General features: G+C 37.8%; 1 protein-coding gene across 1 annotated transcript; it reads right to left on the reverse strand.

The window, feature by feature from the left end:
• Window positions 1-6,156: 6,156 nt before the first annotated feature.
• On the reverse strand, window positions 6,157-22,317 carry Tig (Tiggrin). The gene is made up of 4 exons (XM_067764183.1): window positions 21,998-22,317; window positions 13,346-13,675; window positions 6,609-13,282; window positions 6,157-6,540 (listed from the first exon to the last, which is right to left on the reverse strand). The coding sequence occupies exons 2-4, from the start codon at window positions 13,629-13,631 to the stop codon at window positions 6,460-6,462; spliced, it is 7,041 nt and encodes a 2,346-aa protein (XP_067620284.1). The 5' UTR covers window positions 13,632-13,675; window positions 21,998-22,317; the 3' UTR covers window positions 6,157-6,459.
• Between the last annotated feature and the right edge of the window lie 313 nt (window positions 22,318-22,630).

Genomic DNA, 22,630 nt, shown 5'->3' on the forward strand with positions numbered 1-22,630 from the left:
AACATAATTTCAGGTACACATTTTTCGAAACTATAATCGGTTTAAACATAGTAGTAATAGTCAGAGTATATTTTACACAATAAAAGATCAACAAAAGTGTTTATTTTGGCCGCGAGTATAGCTTACGCTTACCGCTGATTTAGAGATATATATAGTTCGGTTAGCTAAGTATTTCTGAGCAAACTTTATTAGTTCCTGCACTTTGAATGCAAAAGTAGTAAAGATAGATTAACTTCTACTGCCGATTAAGAATCGATAGTAAATAAATAAAAATAGGATTTATTTCTGCTGAAAAATTTATGTTTTGTTTTCGTCATCATGAAGTCGACTGAATTATTTCCATAAGTGGTTATATACTGAAGTAGTGATCATTATAAATTGGAATATTAATATATATAGAGATATATGTTTTAAGTTAAATTATTCCGGCTTAGCATGTAAACGTTAAAGCTTAAATAGAACATAGCAAACTTCCAAATTAAATAATCGCGTTAGAACTAAGATTAGGTATACCAGGCGCATATATTTTGTAGATAATATAAGAAATTAAAATAACCATTTATTGCACCGAGAATTGAATTTATCGAAAATATCGATATTAAAATCGATACTTTGTCATCACTAAATGAAACATTTTTTTAAGAAAAAATAGCTTTTGTTTTGACGCAATTATTTTAATGAACCCCGGATTACAGGAACAAAAAGGTGGAATATTACAACCACACGGCCTAAAAATGCATTTCAGCTTTGTCGAGAGCCTAGCCATCCTTTTATAATCCTTGTGTATTATAAAAGAGTTGTTAATTCTTTATGCGAATAGTCCAGCTAGGGTTGTCTATACAGGGACTGTGTAATTTTTATTCTGTTGGCCCTATCAGAAATGTATTGCTGTACCCTTGGTAGTGTATTAGAAGAAAGCAAAAAATTACACTAAAGATAACACAATTCCAAAGCCGGTTTCATCCAACTCAAATTTGATAGGGGATGATGAAAAATCTTTCCAATACAGACATATGTTTAAAACAGCCAAGTATTCAAAACATAAAGTTAGGGCACCTTCCGTACACACCAAAACTTTAGCATCACATATTTTCTCTACCATTCGTTTCAACTGCCAACCTAGCCTGCCGTGAATGGCACTAATTCCGAACGCAGAAGTGTTGCATTAAGAGACTATAATTGTTCTAATCCGGTCCTTTGTAGTGCTCTAAGCTGACACTGTCCCCTCTACATCCCATTGGCACCAGTTCTTAGTAGTCATTGAACCTGTAGTGCAAAACTAGTGCTTTACGTGACTGCCCCCCCCCCCCCCCCCCCCCCCCATTTCACTGCAGGTTAATTATCCATTAACATTTTTAATTACGACTTTGGTCAATTATATAGGAAAGGAAATCGTGTTTATCATTTGAGAGGGAGAATAAAGAGAGAGGGAGGAAGAGGGTAATTTAAGGGAGAGGGAGATAGAAGTAAAAGGATGTAGTTATATACATTTATATAGGATACGCCGAAAAAAGAGGAGATGAGAAAGGTGTGGATGAGGAAACGGCACAGTAGACGGGAAAAAGAGAGGAGAGAGAAAAAGAGTGACCGATTTTAATTTCATGAAATTCTGTTACACAAAATAAAGATACTTGCTAAGAAATCCAAATTAAATTTTTTTATATCTCATCTAGTTTACGAGATACAACGAATAAGTTGCTTGTGTAATACACATATCTACTAAATAGTTATATAACGCAGTGACATTTCCTTCGCAAAAAAAACTTATTTCGAAATTAAGGAATTTCATACACAAAAAACTAAAAATATTATAAAAAACAAGTAGGGAAGGCTAAGTTCGGGTGCAACCGAACATTACATACTCAGTTGAGAGCTATGGAGACAAAATAAGGAAAATCACAATGTAGGAAAATGAACCTTAGGGAACCCTGGAATGTGGTTGTATGACATGTGTATCAAATGGAAGGTATTAAAGAATATTTTAAGAGAGAGTAGGCCATAGTTCTATGGATGGACGCCATTTAGGGATATCGCCATAAAGGTGGACCAGGGCTGACTCTAGAATTTGTTTGTACGATATGGGTATCAAACGAAAAGTGTTACTGAGCATTTTAAGAGGGAGTGGGCAATAGGTCTATAGGTGGACGCCTTTTCGAAATGTCGCCATTAGGGTGGGCCAGGGGTGACTCTAGAATGTGTTTGTATGATATGGGTATCAAATGAAAGATGGTAATGAGTATTTTAAAAGGGAGTAATCCTTAGTTCTATAGGTGGACGCCTTTTCGAGATATCGCCATAAAGGTGGACCAAGGGTGACTCTAGAATGTTTGTACGATATGGGTATCAAACGAAAGGTGTTACTGAGCATTTTAAGAGGGAGTGGGCATTAGGTCTATAAGTGGACGCCTTTTCGAGATATCGTCATTAGGGTGGGCCAGGGGTGACTCTAGAATGTGTTTGTACGATATGGGTATCAAACGAAAGGTGTTACTGAGCATTTTAAGAGGGAGTGGGCATTAGGTCTATTGGTGGACGTCTTTTCGAGATATCGCCATTAGTGTGGGCCAGGGGTGACTCTATAATGTTTGTACGATATGGGTATCAAACGAAAGGTGTTACTGAGCATTTTAAGAGTGAGTGGGCATTAGGTCTATAGGTGGACGCCTTTTCGAGATATCGCCATTAGGTTGGGCCAGGGGTGACTCTAGAATGTGTTTGTACGATATGGGTATCAAATGAAAGGTGGTAATGAGTATTTTAAAAGGGAGTAATCCTTAGTTCTATATGTGGACGCCTTTTCGAGATATCGCCATAAAGGTGGACCAAGGGTGACTCTAGAATGTTTGTACGATATGGGTATCAAACGAAAGGTGTTACTGGGCATTTTAAGAGGGAGTGGGCATTAGGTCTATAGGTGGACGCCTTTTAGAGATATCGCCATTAGGGTGGGCCAGGGTGACTCTAGAATGTGTTTGTACGATATGGGTATTAAATGAAAGGTGGTAATGAGTATTTTAAAAGGGAGTAATCCTTAGTTCTATAGGTGGACGCCTTTTCGAGATATCGCCATAAAGGTGGACCAAGGGTGACTCTCGAATGTTTGTACGATATGGGTATCAAACGAAAGGTGTTACTGAGCATTTTAAGAGGGAGTGGGCATTAGGTCTATAGGTGGACGCCTTTTCGAGATATCGCCATTAGGGTGGGCCAGGGGTGACTCTAGAATGTTTGTACGATATGGGTATCAAACGAAATGTGTTACTGAGCATTTTAAGAGGGAGTGGGCATTAGGTCTATAGGTGGAGGCCTTTTCGAGACATCGCCAATAGGGTGAGCCAGGGGTGACTCTAGAATGTTTGTACGATATGGGTATCAAACGAAAGGTGTTACTGAGCATTTTAAGAGGGAGTGGACATTAGGTCTATAGGTGGACGCCTTTTCGAGATATCGCCATTAGGGTGGGCCAGAGGTGACTCTAGAATGTTTGTACGATATGGGTATCAAACGAAAGGTGTTACTGAGCATTTTAAGAGGGAGTGGGCATTAGGTCTATAGGTGGACGCCTTTTCGAGATATCGCCATTAGGGTGGGCCAGGGGTGACTCTAGAATGTGTTTGTACGATATGGATATCAAATTAAAGGTATTAATGAGGGTTTTAAAAGCGAGTGGCCCTTAGATGTATATGTGAAGGTGTTCTCGCGATATCGACCAAAATGTGGACCAGATGATCCAGAAAATCATCTGTCGGGTACTGCTAATTTATTTTTTCATTTTCTTCTACTTAATATGGTAGGTGTCACACCCATTTTACAAAGTTTTTTCCAAAGTTATATTTTGCGTCAATAAACCAATCCAGTTACCATGTTTCATCCCTTTTTTCGTATTTGGTATAGAATTATGGCATTTTTTTCATTTTTCGTAATTTTCGATGTCGATAAAGGGGGCGTGGTTATGGTCGGATTTCGGCCATTTTTAATACCAAGATAAAGTGAGTTCAGATAAGTAGGTGGGCTAAGTTTAGTAAAGATATATCGTTGTTTGCTCAAGTTATTGTGTTAACGGCCATGCGGAAGGACAGACGGTGGACTGTGTATAAAAACTGGGCGTGGCTTCCACCGATTTCGCCCATTTTCACAGAGAGCAGTTACCGTCATAGAATCTATGTCCCTACCAAATTTGAGAAGGATTGGTAAATTTTTGTTCGACTTAGGGCATTAAAAGTATTCTAGACAAACTAAATGAAACTGGGCGGAGCCACGCCCATTTTGAAATTTTCTTTTATTTTTGTATTTTGTTGCATCATATCATTACAGGAGTTGAATTTTGACTTAATTTACTTATATACAGTAAAGATATTAAATTTTTTGTTAAAATTTGAATTTAAAAAAAAAAATTTTTAAAAAGTGGGCGTGTTCTTCCTCCAATTTTGCTAATTTTTATTTAGCACATATATAGTAATAGTAGTAGCGTTCCTGCCAAATTTCATCATGATATCTTCAACGACTGCCAAATTACAGCTTGCAAACCTTTTAAATTACCTTTTTGTAAAAGTGGGCGGTGCCACGCCCATTGCCCAAAATCTTACTAATTTTCTATTCTGTGTCATAACGTCAACCCATCTGCCAAGTTTCATCGCTTTAACCGCCTTTGGCAATGAATTATCGCATTTTTACGGTTTTTCGAAATTTTCGATATCGAAAAAGTGGGCGTGGTTATAGTCCGATATGGTTCATTTTAAGTAGCGATCTGAGATGAGTGCCCAGGAATCTACATACCAAATTTCATCAAGATACCTCAAAATTTACTCAAGTTATCGTGTTAACGGACGGACAGACGGACGGACGGACGGACGGACGGACGGACATGGCTCAATCAAATTTTTTTTCGATCCTGATTATTTTGATATATGGAAGTCTATATCTATCTCGATTCCTTTATATATGTACAACCAACCGTTATCCAATCAAACTTAATATACTCTGTGAGCTCTGCTCAACTGAGTATAAAAATTATTTATACACACAGAAAAACTAAATGCATATCTGATATTAATAAAAAAAAAGTTACTAATGTTGCTATAGATATATAAAAGATATTGTTAAAACAAAAAAGGCTTAGTAATAAGTAGAAAAATTAAATTTAAAAAAAATGTGAAGCTCGATTGTTGGATGTCACAGCGATCAGTCTGAACGCCACATAACATGACCAGTACGGGAACACACCATTATTTGGTCATCTGTATATTAACATAGACATTTGTAATCTCTATATTCACATTCATGTTATCGATAAGTCAATATAACTTCATAATACCTTTTGTCATCACTGTTTTTGCAAATTCTTTGTACATACCGGCAAATTTTCTATACGTACTAATAAACCTGTAAAACTATTGATACCACTAAATCAAATTCAGTGTCTTATTATATTAAAATCCGGTAGTAGTGCAGTTATACTAAGCATCTATTTCGAAACCAAGACCATCGACTAAAATGTAAAGGTCTACAACCATACTCAATGGGAAGAGCTTTTTTGGTTGGTTCATCACGCCATTTAAACAACTGCTGAAAGGTAAGGTGACGAGATCGTTGGCTTCGCGGAATATGACCCTGCATTTCATATAGAATCTAATTTGGATTCTGCTCCCGCCATCGATAAAGTAACATATGTAAATCTTAAAAATAAGTTAAAGTCGTTAACTGGAAAACTACTGATGACATAGAGCCGTTTTTACCATCTCTATTTAAGCTAGAATTTAACTGGAGAATAGCAGATACTTCAGATAGTCCCATTTGACATTTTCACCCACAGGCTGGCCCACCCCCAGTTAAATCGATAATCGTATTTTGTAGAAGAAAACTCAAAAATCTATTGTGAATACACGAGGACCCACAAAACAGCTGATTATGTTTACATGTTTGCCTTACTCTTAACTGACAGTCAATTGTTTCGTTAGCATAGAGAAACTTCGATAACTTATAGATAAGTGTCTAACTGTAGATGATGAAAACGGCTTCTTAAAGTAAATGTTTGCAAACTATTTTTCAATAGTAAATATATATGTTTCCAAAGAAGATTCAGACAGAAAAGATATTGACTTTAATTATTTAATATGAAACTTTAATACAAAGAAATGATTTCGAAATTTGACAAAATTTATTTAAAAGATCGTTTTTATTAAGTAATTTCAGTTAATAACAAAAAAACGACGCAGTCGAAACATTCGTGTTTTGATTATACATTAGGTCACTTAGAAACTAAGAACTAAAAATACAAGCAAATAAAATAATAAAATAAAACAAAAAATTAAAAGTTATTTGTAAAAAACACAAAGGAAAAACTACAATAAATTTAAATTTAGAACAAATGAATAAATTTATAAACGAAATTATATCGAATTTTTGTTCGATTTCTACTAAATAAAACTAGTTTTCCCTCACGCGCTCCCTAAGCTAAGATTAACCAAAAATGCTGGAGGCCTTCTTCTTAACAGAGTCCCAAATGCCAGCACTTTCCGGTTCGGCTGTTACTTCGATTTTCTAAAAAAAAATTTGTTTTGAATAAATATGCTGTGTATCAATAATAATCTCATTCTTCATTAACTTACCGCATTCGCTTCGGTAGTGGAAACCTGTTTCTGGCTAGCGCCACCTGCGTGAGCACCGTTAAGATCTTCAATCTGCACCTGCTGTTGTTGTTGATGATCCCAGTTATTCTGTTTGTAATCATCTAATTCTACTTGTTGGTGCTGACCGAAATCATCAACTTGTTCATGCTGTTGTCCGAAGTCGTCTTGTTGTTGTAGAAATTGTTGTTGTTGTTGCTGTTGGTGATGTGGATGCCGATGGCGATGCGGATGTCCCTGAGTGTCTGCTTGACTACCATGAGCTAATGCAGCAGAAGATGCGTAACCTTCGGAGCCAGCATGGCTTTGAGCACCCTGCACTTGACTTTGACTATTCCAACCTAAATCGACTTGCTGTTGTTGGCCGCCATCCTCCAATTTACCATTCCAATCAACTTCGACTTGCTGTTGCTGTCCATAGTCATCTACCTCATGTTGTTGCTGTTGCTGCTTATCGAGAAGCTCACGCTCACGTCCATAACGCGCATGAGAACTCGTGTCTGCACCAGCTGCAAGTGGTACCGTGTACTTGTATTCCTTCTTGCTATAACGATAGCCGCTTGAGGCACTTGTGCGCCCCGCACTGGGTAGTGGCGCTAAAGGCACTGTGTACGTTGGATAATTTGTGGTCGACTCCACTTTCATGGCTGCGTTCGGTAGTGGATATAAATGATTTTCCTGCTGGCCGGCCAAGCCTGGCTCATTAGGATCAATACTCTCTTCATACATATGCGGTGGTTGATCGCCACGATCTTTTGAGATTACATTATGCGGCAAAGCAGTACGATTTGTTGAGCCCGCACCCAGCTCATGACCACCAAAGCCAGTACTGGCGTCCATTGGCAGTAGACCCTGACTTAAAAGGTAGAATTTGCGTCGCCATTCAATTAAATCCTCGCCCTTTAAGTCGGTCTTGCGCTCCAATGCTGCAATACGTCTAACCTCTTCAGCATCCCAGTTCATGCGCTCGCCTTCATTGCTCGTCTTTTTGTGCATCACAAAATTGATGTGACGCCATTCTTTATCACGGAAGTCCTGCAACTGATTCAACGTCATGCCATAGTGTTCGGCCAGCAACATGAAACGCTCAAACTCTTTTATTTGCCAATCTTTCAAAGCTTGCGCAGTAATGCCATAACTGGCGGCCACTTCATTCAGGAACATGTCCTGACGTTGCCAGTTGCGCAGATTCTTCAAACTGAAATTCTGATTCTTTATCAAATTGTACAGGCGATCGCGTTCTCGTTTCTGCCATTGCTCTAACGTTAGCAACTTGATATTGTCTAAAAGCCCCTCACGCTGTAAGTGATTAATTTCGATGCTTTGGAAGGGTGCTAATTGTTCGAGTGAGGTGCCATAAAGTTTTGCCAAGCGACGTTGATAGTCCGTATCAGCAGCAATGAACTCTAGAAACTCCATTTGTGTGATGCTTAGCTCAGCCGCAATAGCGCGTAGGCGTTCACTCTCTTGCTTCTGCCAGTTGTTGTAGTCGGTCGTTTGATGCATATCACGCACAAGCCCTAGTGCTGAAAGTCTGCGCAGCTCATTACGGATCCAAGATTCTAGTTGCTCAATCGACACATGATACTCATCTGCTAAATTATTTATGGTGTTGCGATCGCGCAAGATTTGCTCTTCCCACACTTCTATAGTGATGCCAGGTTGACGTGTAACCAATCGATATAGGCGTTCCTTCTCACGACGCTGCCAGTCCACAAGATGCTCTGAAATAATTTTTTTTTGATCGAGCAGCCGCTGTAACTGCTGCTTGTACCACGTTTCAACTTCTTCAACTGTAATGTGATACTGCATTGCCAATTGGCGTAAATGTGCTTGATCTTTTTGCAAATGTCGCTCCAGCTCTTCAATCGACCAACGTTGCTGTTTACGCAAACGTTCATTTATCAAATTTTGTATGTGCTGACCTTCCTCCAGCTCCCATTCTTCAACTGTCAGTGAACCAGTTATGACACCTTGCTCATTAAGCTTATGTCCCTCCTCACGTATATACTCTTCGATCTCTTCGACATCAACATTATACTGACGCGCAAATTGCTCCCAGCGCATGCGCTCTTTAATCAAATAATTCTCAAAATCTTGCCAGTTCATGGGCACGGTTTGTGCGACAGCTTTCAAGTGTGCGAGCGTATACACTTTCCACTCATCATTTTCGCTGTGATCCTCATATAAAGCATAGCTCTGTGGACGTTGTATGAGCCCAAGTATTTGAAGACGTACGCCTTCTTGTTGCACCCACGTCTCCACCTCTTCGACTGTGACATGATAGTCATGTGCTATGTTTTGTAAACGAGCTTTATCACGTCGCAAGAACTCATTAAATTCTTCGTATGTGGTTACATTATTTTGTTGCGTTAGCCAATCTTGTAGCCGATCACGTTCGTTTTTCTGCCAATGTGTCAATTGTTGGACCTGCAACAGACCAGAGTTCTTCAAGCGCTGTAATTCATTACGCATCCAGCTTTCGATTTGCTCGACGCTCACGCTGTACTCTTGCGCTAGATTTTGCAAGTGACCGCGATCCGCCCGCAGCTTTGCTTCGAGTTCGTCATAGCTGACGCTGTTATGTTGCTTCAATAGCATATCGATCAAGTTCTTCTGCTCTTCACTTTGCCATTGTGTTAAACTTTCCACCTGCACTTGGCCAGTGGTCTTCAAATTGATCAGCTGCTGTCGCAACCACGTTTCAACCTCCTCAACACTAATAGAATATTGTTTGGCAAGCTCTTGTAAGCGCTGACGTTCCTTATTCAATTCCACTTCATACTCGACATAAGTCAAGCGATTATTTTGACGTATCAAATCTTTTAAGCGCTGCGCTTCTGCCACTTGCCAATCCGCAAGCTTCTGCACATGATCAGCAGAGTCCTTACGCAAACGTTTCAGCTCTTCAAGCATCCATTTTTCAATTTGTCCGATATTGATGCGATACTGATCGGCCAATTGATGCAAATGCGCGCGATCAGCCAAGAGTTTTTGCTCATACTCGGTGGTGGATAAGCCATTTTGATATTGTCCGATCAGCTGTTTGATGTAGTCGCGCTCAACCAACTGCCAATTCTGCAAATTCTCCACCTCGAATTTCCCTTTATTACGCAGGTCATCGATAACCTTTTTCACGTAAGCCTCAACTTCAACTACGCTCACATGATACTGGCTAGCCAAGTTGACCAAGAAGCGTTTATCATTCTGAACTTTCTCTTCGAACTCCTCCACTGTAATATTGGATTGTTGTCGTAGCAAATTCAAAATGCGATCACGCTCAGTTTTCTGCCATGCCGTAAGCTTTTCTATTTCAAGCTTGCCTTGTTGTTGTAAACGCGCGATTTCCGATTGTATCCATTTCTCAATCTCTTCCACGGATGTGTGATATTGAAAGGCCATCTTTTGCATATGCTCACGATCTTGACGCAGCACGCTCTCGAACTCCTCCACGCTCCATGCTTTGTCCTCTCTTGATAATGCTTCGAGTCGCTCGCGCTCTGCAATCTGCCAAGCAGTGAGGTTATCAATTTGCAGTTGTCCATCATCGCGTAGACGCGCCAATTCCTTCTTCATCCACTTTTCGATTTCTTCTACCTGCACGCTATAGTCGCGCGCTAGCTTTTCAAGTAATTCACGATCTTGGCGTAAGCGCTGTTCGAGTTGTTCAGTGGAGTGATATTGTTCTTGTGTGATGCGCTCTAAATAACGACGTTCTACTTCTTGCCAATTTGTAAGCTTTTCATTGGGTTTCAACAAACCCATGCTAATGAAGCGTTGTTCTTCATTGCGCACCCATTGCTCGATCTCTTCAATGTGCACATTGTGTTGCATGGCGAGATCTTGCAGACGCTGACGATCCTCCAACAACCACTTGTGGAACTCTTCAACAGTAAAATCGCGCTCTTGCACCATTTTAGTTAAATTACCACGCCATTGTGTTTGCCAATCGCGGAGCTTTTCAATTTCGATTAAACCTTCTTGCTGCAACTTATTGATCTCCTTTTTTATCCATTCTTCTACCTCTTCAACGCGCACTTGATTCTGATTTGCCACTGTGTAGAGATGCTGGCGATCTTTTGTAATAGTCTCCTGCAATTCTTCAATTGAATGATTGTTCTTATTCACCAATTCGAGTAAGCGCTGACGTTCGGCCTGCTGCCAGTTGTTGAGGTGTTCTTGTATTTGTAGTAAGCCCAAACTCTGTAGGCGTTCACCTTCTTTCTTGATCCAGCCCTCAATCTCTGATGTTTGCACATTGTAGTTCTGCGAAAGCTCTTGAAGCCGTTGCCTGTCCGCTAGCAATTTCTTCTCAAACTCATCAATTGTCAACCTATTCTCATGTACAATCTTGAGTATTTCAGCGCGCTGTTGCTTCTGCCAGTCTTTTAAATCTTCTGCTTTAATCAGACCTTCGCCTTGCAGACGCACCAGCTCTTTCTTCAACCACTCTTCAATTTCTTCCACCTTCACCTGATACATATTTGCCATGCGGTACAAATGCGATTGATCCTCTTTAATTTTCTTCTCCAGCTCTTCCACGGTCAGCTCATTCTGATGTACGATCATATTCAAACGCTCACGCTCTTTTTGTTGCCAAGCTGCTAATTCCTGTTCAACCTGTTTTAGTAGACCCTGTGTTTGAAAGTTCTTGATTTCATTCTTTATCCATTCCTCTATCTCGGACACTTGTATCTTGTAAGTCTTTGCGAGATCTTCGAGGCGTGCACTATCACTCATAATTTGTGTCTGAAATTCTTCTATGGTCAAATCATTTTTGTTCACAATAGATTTTAGATGCTCGCGCTCGCGACGCTGCCACTCTTTTATGTCCATTTCGAGCTTTGTTTGACTCTCGCTATGCAAGCGATTCAACTCCGCGCTCTGCCATTTCTCTAACTCCTCTAGACTGACATGATACTTTGCCGCCAATGAACGCATGTAGTTGCGATCTCGTTCCATCTGCGCCTCAAGCTCTTCCACAGAACCGCGATGCTGTTTCACAATATTCTCTAGACGCTCACGTTCCGAATGTTGCCATTCCGTAACGCGTGTCATCTCATTTCGTTGCTCGCTAATAATGCCATTCAAGCGCGCCAACTCACCCTTCAACCACTTCTCCATATCTTGCACGTTTCCACGGTATTGTTGTCCCAAGCCAGAAAGTTTTTCTTGATCTAAGCGTATGGAGTTCTGTAGCTGTGTAATTGTCGCATTGTGTTGGCGTATGAGCTCTTCCAAGCGTTCTTGTTCGCTAGTGCGTAATGAACTCGAACCAATCGGGCGCGATATCATTGAGTTGTTTTGATCGTTGAAGTAAACATATAATCGATTGAGCTCCTCTATTTGCCAGTTCTTCAATTCCTGCAAGGAAATATTGTATTGGCGTGCGAGTTGTATCAACTTTTCGTTATTCTCACGCTGCCAACGCTCGAGTTCTTCACGTGTTACGCTGTTTTGGTGAATTAACCAATCAAGGCGTCCAGCTTCTGTGCGCTTCCATCCAGTGAGATTGGGACTTTGTGCCTGATACTGGCCCAACAATACGCGGTAACGATCCAACTCCTCACGATGCCATGCCTGTATATTCTCAATGGTGGTGTGATAACGTTCAGCCATAGCCAAAAGACGCTCTTCTTGCTGGCGTTGCCATTCCTCGAGACGTTGTGGTGTAATATTGCCTTGTGTTAGAAACCAGAAGAATCGTTCGCGCTCTTCCTGTTTCCAAGCTTCGTCGCGTGGTACCGTCCATTCGCCGAAAGGTCGGTGCGAGTCATAAACGAGTTTGCCATCAACCCACTTGCGATTCAACTCAGAACCGCTAACAGTGTTTGTGCCATCCGGATTGGTAATAATTGTTTTATTATAGTGACGGACAGTCACGGTCGAGCCGCTTGGCGCATAACTTGGACGAAAACCTTGACTGCCTAATCCAAAAGTCTCCACATCAGCGTTAGTACTACCGGCGACGGGTATAAGTGTGGCTGGACGGTAAGCCTCGGCGCGCCAGTCGCTAGACCCTGCAACATTTACCACCGGATTATAACCCAAAACACTTGGTTCCATATTCTGGTCTACCCAGTCCTTAATCGTATTCTTTCGCCTTATAGTAGTTGTCAATTTGCTGCTGACGCCTGCAGGTACGTATACCGCGCTTGGGTAACTTGCTGCACCGCCGGAGACCAGTGAACTACTACCGTAACCACTCGCACCATAAGTGTATGAGGGCACACTACCACTGCTCGTTGCAATAGTGGTGCGATTGCGACTGTGTACGCTGACGAGTGGACTAACTAAGCTACCATCGCCACTCACCTTCTTGGCTTCAGTACAATTTTTATGCACCACATAAGTCTTACCATCGATAACTTTCACTTCAGCTGGATAGGCATAGTTGCGTACCTCATCGAAGTTGGAAAGATCGATGGGTTGAAAATGTCCCACCTCAACTTGTTGCTGCTGTTGTCCATAATCGTCTTCTGTAGCAATAAGTGCTTCTAAAGTTTCGGCAGCTTTTGATTCGAAAAAGTTTGGTGTAACGATTGTGTTGTATGACAGGATTCCTTTACGCATATCGGTGACCAATTGCTCGCTAACGCGACGCACAAGCGCATCCAATTCAGTTGCTGTCTTACCGGTTAGATTAATAATATTTGCTGGTAAAGTAAAAAAAATCTCTTGTATATATTTGCGTATTTCATATTTTTTTGTTTACATACCATCCCATTGTGCACGGTGTACGTTATAGCCCGTGCTGGTACCTTGCGACATGTAGTTGTACTCCTGTCTAAGGCGACTCGCAAACTGGCGTACATCATGCATGTGTGCATAAGCCCAGGAGCTTAGTTGACAGCACGCAGTTGAACTTGATGAGCTGGCTGTACTGGCCGCTGAAGTTGTGTAATGTGAAGGCGATGAGTAACCGGATGAACTACCGACGCTGTAGGCGTTGATGCGCCATTGCGCTACGCAGAGTAGCACCAATGTAAGCCACAGAGCCCTCATTTTGTATGTGACTCTCTCCTTTGGAAAGTTTTAGGTTTAAGTGACTAAATGGAAGAGAAAAAGGAAAGTAATATTCAAGCTAAGCAGATTAGATAATTAAAAGTTATGTATTTTCAGTGCTCCAAAAAAAAAGAACTAACCGAAAGTTAATAGAAAACGCTTTCTCAGTGAAATAATATTTTTTGGGAGATGTATTAATGAGATTTATATATTTCTCTCACTCGTTTACTGCTAGAGAGAAACAAATAAGTGTCCAAAATAAATCTCCTCGGTTTAAGCGCCAAAAATATTGTAGTAACCTAATTTGGATCGGCAGAACACTTTGACTCGCAAATGTTTTTAGGAGGGGTGACACAAGGTCAACGGCGACAACATCAGTTGGCCATATGACCACTTCATACAGTCGCAAGGTCAATCGAAGTTATGAATTTATTAAAGGGTCGCAACCTTAAATTCCAAGTGGTTAAAATATCAACGATATTGATATTTGACCGTTTTGTTTTTCTGATATGGTCATAAAGACAACTCTTATTTTTTCAAATGGCCATAATTTCAATTTGTTCTTTTCACACCTGCACGTATTAAAATGTTAAGCATGTGAATTTTTGTTAGCATTTCCGCCTACGGCGCTACTTCTTCTATATTTTTGTTTTACTTCAGTGAAGAACCGGATTAAAAACAGGCTCGCTAAGGATTTCTTTGAAATAAGAACAAACTATTCAAGTAAAAATCTAATGAAAACTTTGAATTAAAAATCATGCGCTTTTTTATTCTAAATTTTCATTAGATTTATAGTTGATTACATTGGGTTCATTTCAGTGAAGAATCGGATTATGGCGTCAAACCGAAATTTCCTAATTGGACACTAAGTCAATATTGAAGAGGTCACTAATCAATATGAAGTGGCCATACGGTCAATTGAAGCTGACCTTATGTCATCCTAACTTTTTTAATATGCGCTTTCTTAACTGAAACATATCTTGGTTTTGTTATTAAAGAGTAAGTTTTACTATGGTTACATATTTTTCTCATTGAGAGCAGCTGAAGGAGAATTAAATTTATGGTTATCTGAAACATGATCCCAACTAACAAAACTCCGGTCAATTACAAAAAAAAATCCTCACAAAAAATCCCAAGTACTAAAACTACCTTTGGCCTTTATTATTTCATATTATAAAAATTGTGCTTTGCTGAGATTTGAGAAGGTTGAATACTTTGATTTTTTTGCGTCTAGCCGATAATGCTGGAAAGTTCTTACTATTTCTCGAATTCGTTCCAGAAGATATTTCTCGCAAGCATCTACTTTTCGCGAGATTCTCGAGTCTCGAAACTCTCCTCAGACTCGTGAGCTTTTCGACATCAGTTTAATCGTTGGCAGTATTAAATAAGGCTTATGATTTCTTTTGGAACACAATCAGAAATTTCTACAAAACCACAAGTAAAAACAACGGAGTGTATAAGCGACTGATTTGAATGCTTGCATTCGAGGATCTCTCCAGAAGCCAAATGTTTGATTGCTCTAGTCTCGAAAATCTCGTTTGTGTTCAAAGAGCCCCCGTGCTCGTCATACATTCCCAAATTCACCGGACTGGGGTTAATATTGAACAATAATACCCAGTTTTTTATTAGATTAAAACACACGCGCTTAATGATGTACAAAACAAAAAAAAAAAATTCCCTCCCTTCATTGTATTTAAGTGAATTATACAATCCAGCGTTACATACTTGCAAATATTATTAAACAAAGATGTAAGCTTCAACTTTGTTCAAACGTGCGATAATTTTGTAAATATAGAAGCCACGTAAACTTGTATAATCAACATAATCGAATGTTAGATAATAAACGCTCCTTATGAATCAAAAAGCCTGTTCAAGCCCTTATCAAATACTAGTTTCACATATACAATAGGGCCGTTCCCTAACAATCAGAATAAATAAGCAAACAGTTAGAAACTACAGGAAATCTAGCCCGTACTCGCTTCTCATACTTCTGGGAGGACCAAAAAGAGATAAAGAAAGCTCCTAGTCAGTCAGAAGTTGTCATGAGATTTTTACTGGGGAACTGTCAAACGATGAGTTGTTGTGCATTTGATAAAACCAAGTGGCGATTTTATATATTTGGAAACAATAAAGTATTTTAAAAACTACAGCTAGAAGTAATATGTATACTACGAATACATACCAGACCACTCCAGAGTAAAAAATATGGTCTGTAGCATTATGCTTTCAAAGTTACTTGATGCGAAATCATAACCCAAAACCAAGGGTGTTGCAGATCAATATATAAAAGTATTTTTTTTTTTCAGTAACTTTGGGAAATACTTTAGATTAGAACCTGTGAGACAAACTCTTAGGTTATACATATAAATAATATTCACATCAGCCCTCAATGTACACATAGAAAAATGAATTCGAGATAATAGAGATGCGCTTTTGAACTTTAAGAATGTAAAAAAAATAAATGATAGGAATTAAGGAAGTCACAACTCGGGTAAAACCAGACATTGTATACCTAACTGGGGCAATTTTTGTCATTTCATTCAATTAAGAGGCAAAACATCGGAACACAAGGCCTACTTTTATTGCTCCCTAATTATTTTTTTATTTAAATGTCCTTTTATGTTCCTTATAGCATCTTTTTGAATATTTGTATGCTAAGTGCCAACATAAGTCTTGAGGCTCTCTGCACGAGTAAACTATATTTCTGGCGTTTAAGAAGCTGTTCCGGACAGATATATAACCTTAAACCAACCAAAGAACAAATATACATCTACTGCATTCCGAACTTGCCATCATGACCTCTTTTGCAATATCGGGTCTTATAATGTTTTTAGGACAGGACGCTTGTCGTTAGTGTAAGGGATTAGCTCTACTTTGTAGCTAATTGGCTTAGACGCTTATTTTGCGCTCTAAATATTTGAGAAGAGCCTTCTCCTCAATGGGCCAAATTTGCTGAATACCGGTCACCTTGTCGCAAAAAAGGGCGCCTATGTAACGAAGTTTTTAATAAGGTAAAAGGGGGTGAGATTCTAAAATAAACAGAACGCTGCGACTCCGGTTGTCCATAACAATACGAATGTATAAGCGAAGCATTTCCTGCCTGTGGCGCCAACAGATGGCGGCAGTTGCGATAGGTAGATGTCTACCGAAACTTGGAGATCTGAAGATAAGAAGCTTTTCAATTTTATGGTCATAAAAAGAGGGATTAATGCTTATAAACTTCTACCGTTACTCGACTGATCAAGCTAACTCAATTGGGCCTACTTGATAAGGTAGAACAGTATTAACACTTTGCAACAGTTAAAAGGAGTTTTTTCAAACTTCCAAAGGCAGAACCTGGCGAAGTCTGAGAACACACCGAGCCTGTTGCATAATCAGAATCTTAGTACACGGAATTGAAATGTTCTTCGCCCATATCCGTCCTCCTAATAAACAGAGAGGCATAGTATATATTTTACCCAGAGCGAAAAGAAGGCGTATTCAGAATGTATGAAATGTTGGATGGGGATAAACAAGAAGCACTACTCTTCTTAAAGGATTATACGAATTTTAATTTATTTTTTGCTTGTGGCATTTTAGTAGTGTTCAAATCAGATCACACTTCTTAACAGCGCTCTAAATATTTCTCCTTCCATGCATCCATATGGCACGGGGACGGTCTAGATTTTAATTGCTGTACAGTTTTAATATCGAATGGGTGATAATCACAGGTGGGTATAAAAATATCGGTTTCTATGCAAATAAAAGTGCGATTATACTTAATATTTGTTTTTAATTTGACTATTTGGTTTTTGCAAAATTTTTTTTTGCCAACATCGGCACAGATTTAGAGTGCATCAGACATCACATCCGGCCCGAGAGCTGATAAGACTTTCATGAAAGAGGGGAAGAAATGGCAACTAACTTGATTAAACGAATTTCAAAAGCACGAAACTTTTTTCATAAAAACTAGGAATTCTTGTTTATTGTTAACATTTCACCTTGGTCTAGTCCATTATAACTGAGTTTTTTTTTTTTTTTGTATACTTCGTTTTTTTATAAATAAATCTATTTTTATTGCCGTTCTTAGTATTACGTTTTCCCTTCAATGTTTTTAGTGAAAAGTGTAGTTATGAAGGATTTAATTTTACTATAAGAAGTTCTCGGCTCAAATGTAGTCCAACCGATAGTTTTTCGCAGGGAAATGGAAATTTCGTTCAGAGTTATAGAAATGGAAATTAAAATTTTTCTACACACAAAATATAAAAAAGGAAGAAGGATAGAGAACTATTTTTTATTTAATATTTTCTTCTATAGGAAATCGAACTTTCAGGTGACACAAAGAATATTAAAATTCACCTGAAAATTTAACACCCATAAGCACATTCACTCAAACAAATTCCAACAACTATTTAATTAAATTTTATTTTTGAACAAATTGCAGCTCTAACTAATAAATTCATTAGAAATTCCTAAAAGCGAATGAAATCCATAAATCGTACCACTTGCCTGTCTCAAAATAACGAACAAGAGAAAATGCAGTCAAAAAAAAACCCTGGAGCTAAAGCAAAAAATTCTGAAAAAAAAAAAACATTTTCCCCAAAACTTCTTAAAAGAAATGTGTACAATGAAATTAGGTCAACTTCTGGTAAAAAATAGTTAAAAGCACAAAAGGGCTTAGCAGAGATTTTCTCCAAATAACTTAAAATTAAAAAGAAATTCTATTTTTGACCCTTTGTCACATTCACCTAAACGTGAATGTGCTTCGTGTGCGTGTACCACCTCCTCCTGTCAATACAAATGCACACATAAATACATCAAGCATGAGTGGCGCACGCCAACGCAACTCGCATCGCCTGTCACGCACTCCATTCACGCGTATTCTACGAGGCGGACAAACGTGTGTATGCATCTTTGCTTTAATTGTTTTACATATGCATATATATGTATGTTTGTATTTGTATATGTATATCTATTAATAAAATAAGTTCAAATTTTCTTGAGTAGCACACTTAACATTTTATTTGTAAACATTTATGTTTTTGTAAAATGTTTTTAATAGTAAATACTCTTTTCTTTTCTTTTCTTTTCTATATTCCTTTCACTTGAATGATTCAAGTGCTTGGCCAACTGCTTCTTTGTTTGTGTTAGTGTTCACCTTTGCTTATAATGAATTCATATTCATTTTGATGTTGCAACAATTTATCGCCATCATTGCTGTCACTGAGTCTGAAATGTTCTCACTCAGTTGAATGGCAATGAAATTGAATTAAAAATAATAAAAACAAGCACTAAAATAAAACAAAATTTCAACAATAAAATAGTGAAAATTTGATAGTTTTTGAGAAATTCGTTGTTAGTCAGCGGCATTTAAATATATGGAATACGTAAAAGGCTTGTAAGTTTTTATGACTTCTGGCAGAAAATGTTAATTTACATGAGGAACAGATTTTTATATTGATGCTTTTATTATCTGTACTATAATTTTTGTTTTTATGATTGGTTTTGTAATGCTGTAAATTTATTATCTACAGTTGTTGTCGATTACTTACATAAGTCAATATTGTATGCGAGGGGGAACGCAGAAATGTTACTCATACGCAGTGCCATTCAATTCGCTTACTTATACCTTATACTAAGAGCGTAGAGATCACAAAAAAAAGAGTCAAATGCAGTTGTTCTTACAGGATGCCGAATTTTGTTTTTAGCTCCTCACAGCATATTTACAGCAAAAAATTTCTATATTTTTTGTAACTGAAACTATGCCAATGAAATCTCAAAAACGTTTTCGAAAAAGTTCGATAACTCGATAAAATTTTCAAAAATTTGGAACTCATTATTTTGAGTTCTCTAAATTTTTTTGAGTTGGTAACTACGTCGCCCAATCAAGTTTGGTTTAACAAATTACAAGTTATAGGTCGCTCAAACTTCGAATCGATTTTTGACAATTTTTTTCTATAAAAAATACTTTGTACAGAGGAACATCTTAAACACTCTTTAAAAAAAAATGATAGAAACGACAATGCGAATTCTGAATGAATTGAACTAAAACTGAAATAGGTGTATTAATATTATTAAAATTTTTAAATAACAATCAATTCACTTTTTCGAGGTTACTCCAATTGAAAGCGAAGCGTTTTTAGCTGCCGATCTAGCTACAGTTTTTTATCGGACGCCTAAAAGCGCACACCCGTTCCGTTTCAGTTGAATTTGGCAGAAGTTCAATTCAAATCGGTTCTACCTTAAAAAAAATGTTACTTGAATGTTTTGTCCTAAAAAAATCTTTTCTAAAAAGGTTATTAGGGACTGCGTTTGAAAAAAATACAATACCTAAATTTTTCTCTCTCAAATTATTCAATTAAATTTTTTTCTCTTAACATTTTTTTATAAATACTACAACGTTTCCCAGGGTATTTCAGCAACCACAAAATATTGTTCGAAAACGGTCAAATGTACTTTAGAATGATCATTTGTAATTCAGAAACGATAAATTGCACTTCAGAGAAGTTAAAAATATTTTAAAAGTCGTGAAATGTACACTGAAAGAAATGGTGCTAGTAAACTCAACAAATCGGTTCTGTTATTCTTGACTTAACGGAGATTCGGTGAAATTGATCGAATTATGGTTAATTCGACCGAGTTTTTTGCCAAGCGAACAAATTAGTTTAGTCATTTCAACAGAAGAGAAATTGTCGCTCTTAAGTTAACAAAATTCTGTAAAATTGACAGATTCCTAACCAATCTAACTGATTTTTTTGTTAAAATAACTGATCTCACTGGTCATTTCAACAGCGATCAACGGTCCATACATGAGCAAATTTCAAAGAGAATTTTACGCTCACTGCGCCCTTACTTTGTACTTATGTATGCTGTGTACTATATGTATGCACATATTTACGTATGTATATGGCGGCCGCCGTGGTGTGATGGTAGCGTGTTCCGCCTGCCACACCGAAGACCATGGGTTCACACCCCGGGCAAAGCAACATACAAATTTTAGAAATAAGGTTTTTCAATTAGAAGAAAATCGCCCCTCGGCACTGTTCGGCAAGCACTCCGAGTGTATTTCTGCCATGAAAAGATCTCAGTGAAAACTCATCTGCCTTGCAAATGCCGCAACATAGGTACTTTCGTACAAAGCTGTCGCAACAACTTTTTTTGTTCATTTGTTTACGAATCAACGATTTGTGCGCAGTTGATTCAACATCTTGTGGCGATGGTAAAAACTGAAAAAAATTTTCTGTTGAATTGACCCGTATTTCGGTTGATTTTACCAGCCTTTTTCTTTCAGTGTACTTCAGAGCAATCAAGTGCACCTCAGAAAGCATAATATGTTTTCAGTATGGTCAATTTCAGTTCGGAAGTTATTAATTGTACTTCAGAATAGTAAATTGTAGTTCAGAAACTGTAAATTGTATTTCAGAACCTGTCAACTGTAATTAGGAATAGTCGATTGAACTTCAGAAATACTTAATTGTACTTAATAAACCACTTATTGCTCTTCAGTTGCACTTCAAAAGTCGTCTACTGTACTTCAGAAACAGAAAATTCTGTTCAGAAGACAAACCTTACAGCATTTTAGCGTTCTATGCTACCACGACGAAGGACCTGGGTTCAAGTTCAAATCATAATTGCTATGAACGCAACTATTCACAAGCCGAATGTAGTAAAACGAAACGTACATATACTTCAATTAAGAAATATATATGTATATTAACAAAAGTTTTAAAAATTTTAATGCAGTAAAGTTTCCTTTATCAGAATAAAGTTGACGTCAAACCATGACGCAATGTATGTTCAATCTAAAACAAACATTATGATTCCTGAAGTAAAATTGACTATTCTGAATTTCATATCACGTTTTCTGTAGTCTTGAAGTATTGTGAAAAATGTTTTATAGTTTCTAAAGTACAATTGTTTTGTTTTTTACCAAATTCATATAATTGAGAATCGAGATTTTTTACTTTTTATTTCAGTATTTTTTCTAATAGAAATTTTATCTTAAAATTTTATCTAAACGTTTTATAAAAATTCAAAAACTTTCATTTTTTTTCAACTAATAACATATTACAGAAATGCGGCTCTGAGGTCCATTCAGTTTAAGCCTTACAAGGTGTAAGCATTATTAGGCCACTCTAACATTGCACAAAATTTTTTCAAATTGTTTTTTTTCATACTTTTTCTTTCACATAAAAGGAAATGTTTTTCCTGTATTAGAAAGCCTTGCGGAAAAATATCTAAAAACTCAGCACGTAAAAGTTATTTATTGAGCTACAAACTGTATTTTTAATTTCCTTTTTTTTGTTTTCTGTTTTATTCTATTAACCCTCATTTCGTACGTAATTATTGCGTTCACGTTAGATATGCCATAAAATTACAAAACTCACTTTCAATATAAACTTTTTTTAGCTCAGTTAAAATCCACTAATATTCCATTGCAGCAGCGTTAAATCAATTGGCAGTGTTGGTTGGACTAGTTTCGCTTTCGTTTTTTTTTTTTATTTAAAAGACTTAAAGTTATTACAAATGTCGACACTTAATCCGATTGCAAGGATACTGCATACACACATACAATCAAAAGTCAATAAGTGTGCTCTCTTGAAAAAGCACTTTAACACACACAAACACTACACTATAGCGAATGTATTATAGCGCATTTAAATTTTCGAAATAATTTTTGATTCGAACGCGACGACCGCCAATGTTAAACTGAATTCCAAATCTCCGGTGTACGAAACTTAAATAAAAATGATCAGTGACAGACGCTGTAGCGTGCGTGTGTGTGTATGATTAACTGATCGCTGATCGTCAAAAATGATTCTTGTCACAGAACACTAAAGACAAAACCAAAGTAAAATGCAAAGACAAAATTTGTTAAGACACATCTTGGCCGGTCACCACCAACGCCGCATCGATGACGTCGCATATGTTTTAAAGTGCACTAGACAGGTCGTAGTATGTATGTATGTAGATGAGGTGTATGTAATCTATGTGCGATTATTAAGTCACCAGCAACAGTG

This window comes from Eurosta solidaginis, chromosome 2 (assembly GCF_040869045.1).
Source record: "Eurosta solidaginis isolate ZX-2024a chromosome 2, ASM4086904v1, whole genome shotgun sequence".
In the NCBI taxonomy this organism is placed as follows: Eukaryota; Metazoa; Arthropoda; class Insecta; order Diptera; family Tephritidae; genus Eurosta; species Eurosta solidaginis.

What these genes read in the sequence shown, in the direction of transcription:
- Tig (XM_067764183.1), bottom strand. Translation starts at nt 13,631, where the DNA reads ATGAGGGCTCTGTGGCTTACATTGGTGCTACTCTGCGTAGCGCAATGG. An exon ending in ACACCGTGCACAATGGGATG is followed by an intron (nt 13,283 to 13,345) that starts GTATGTAAACAA and finishes TTACTTTACCAG; the next exon opens with CAAATATTATTAATCTAACC. An exon ending in CCACTACCGAAGCGAATGCG is followed by an intron (nt 6,541 to 6,608) that starts GTAAGTTAATGA and finishes ATTTTTTTTTAG; the next exon opens with AAAATCGAAGTAACAGCCGA.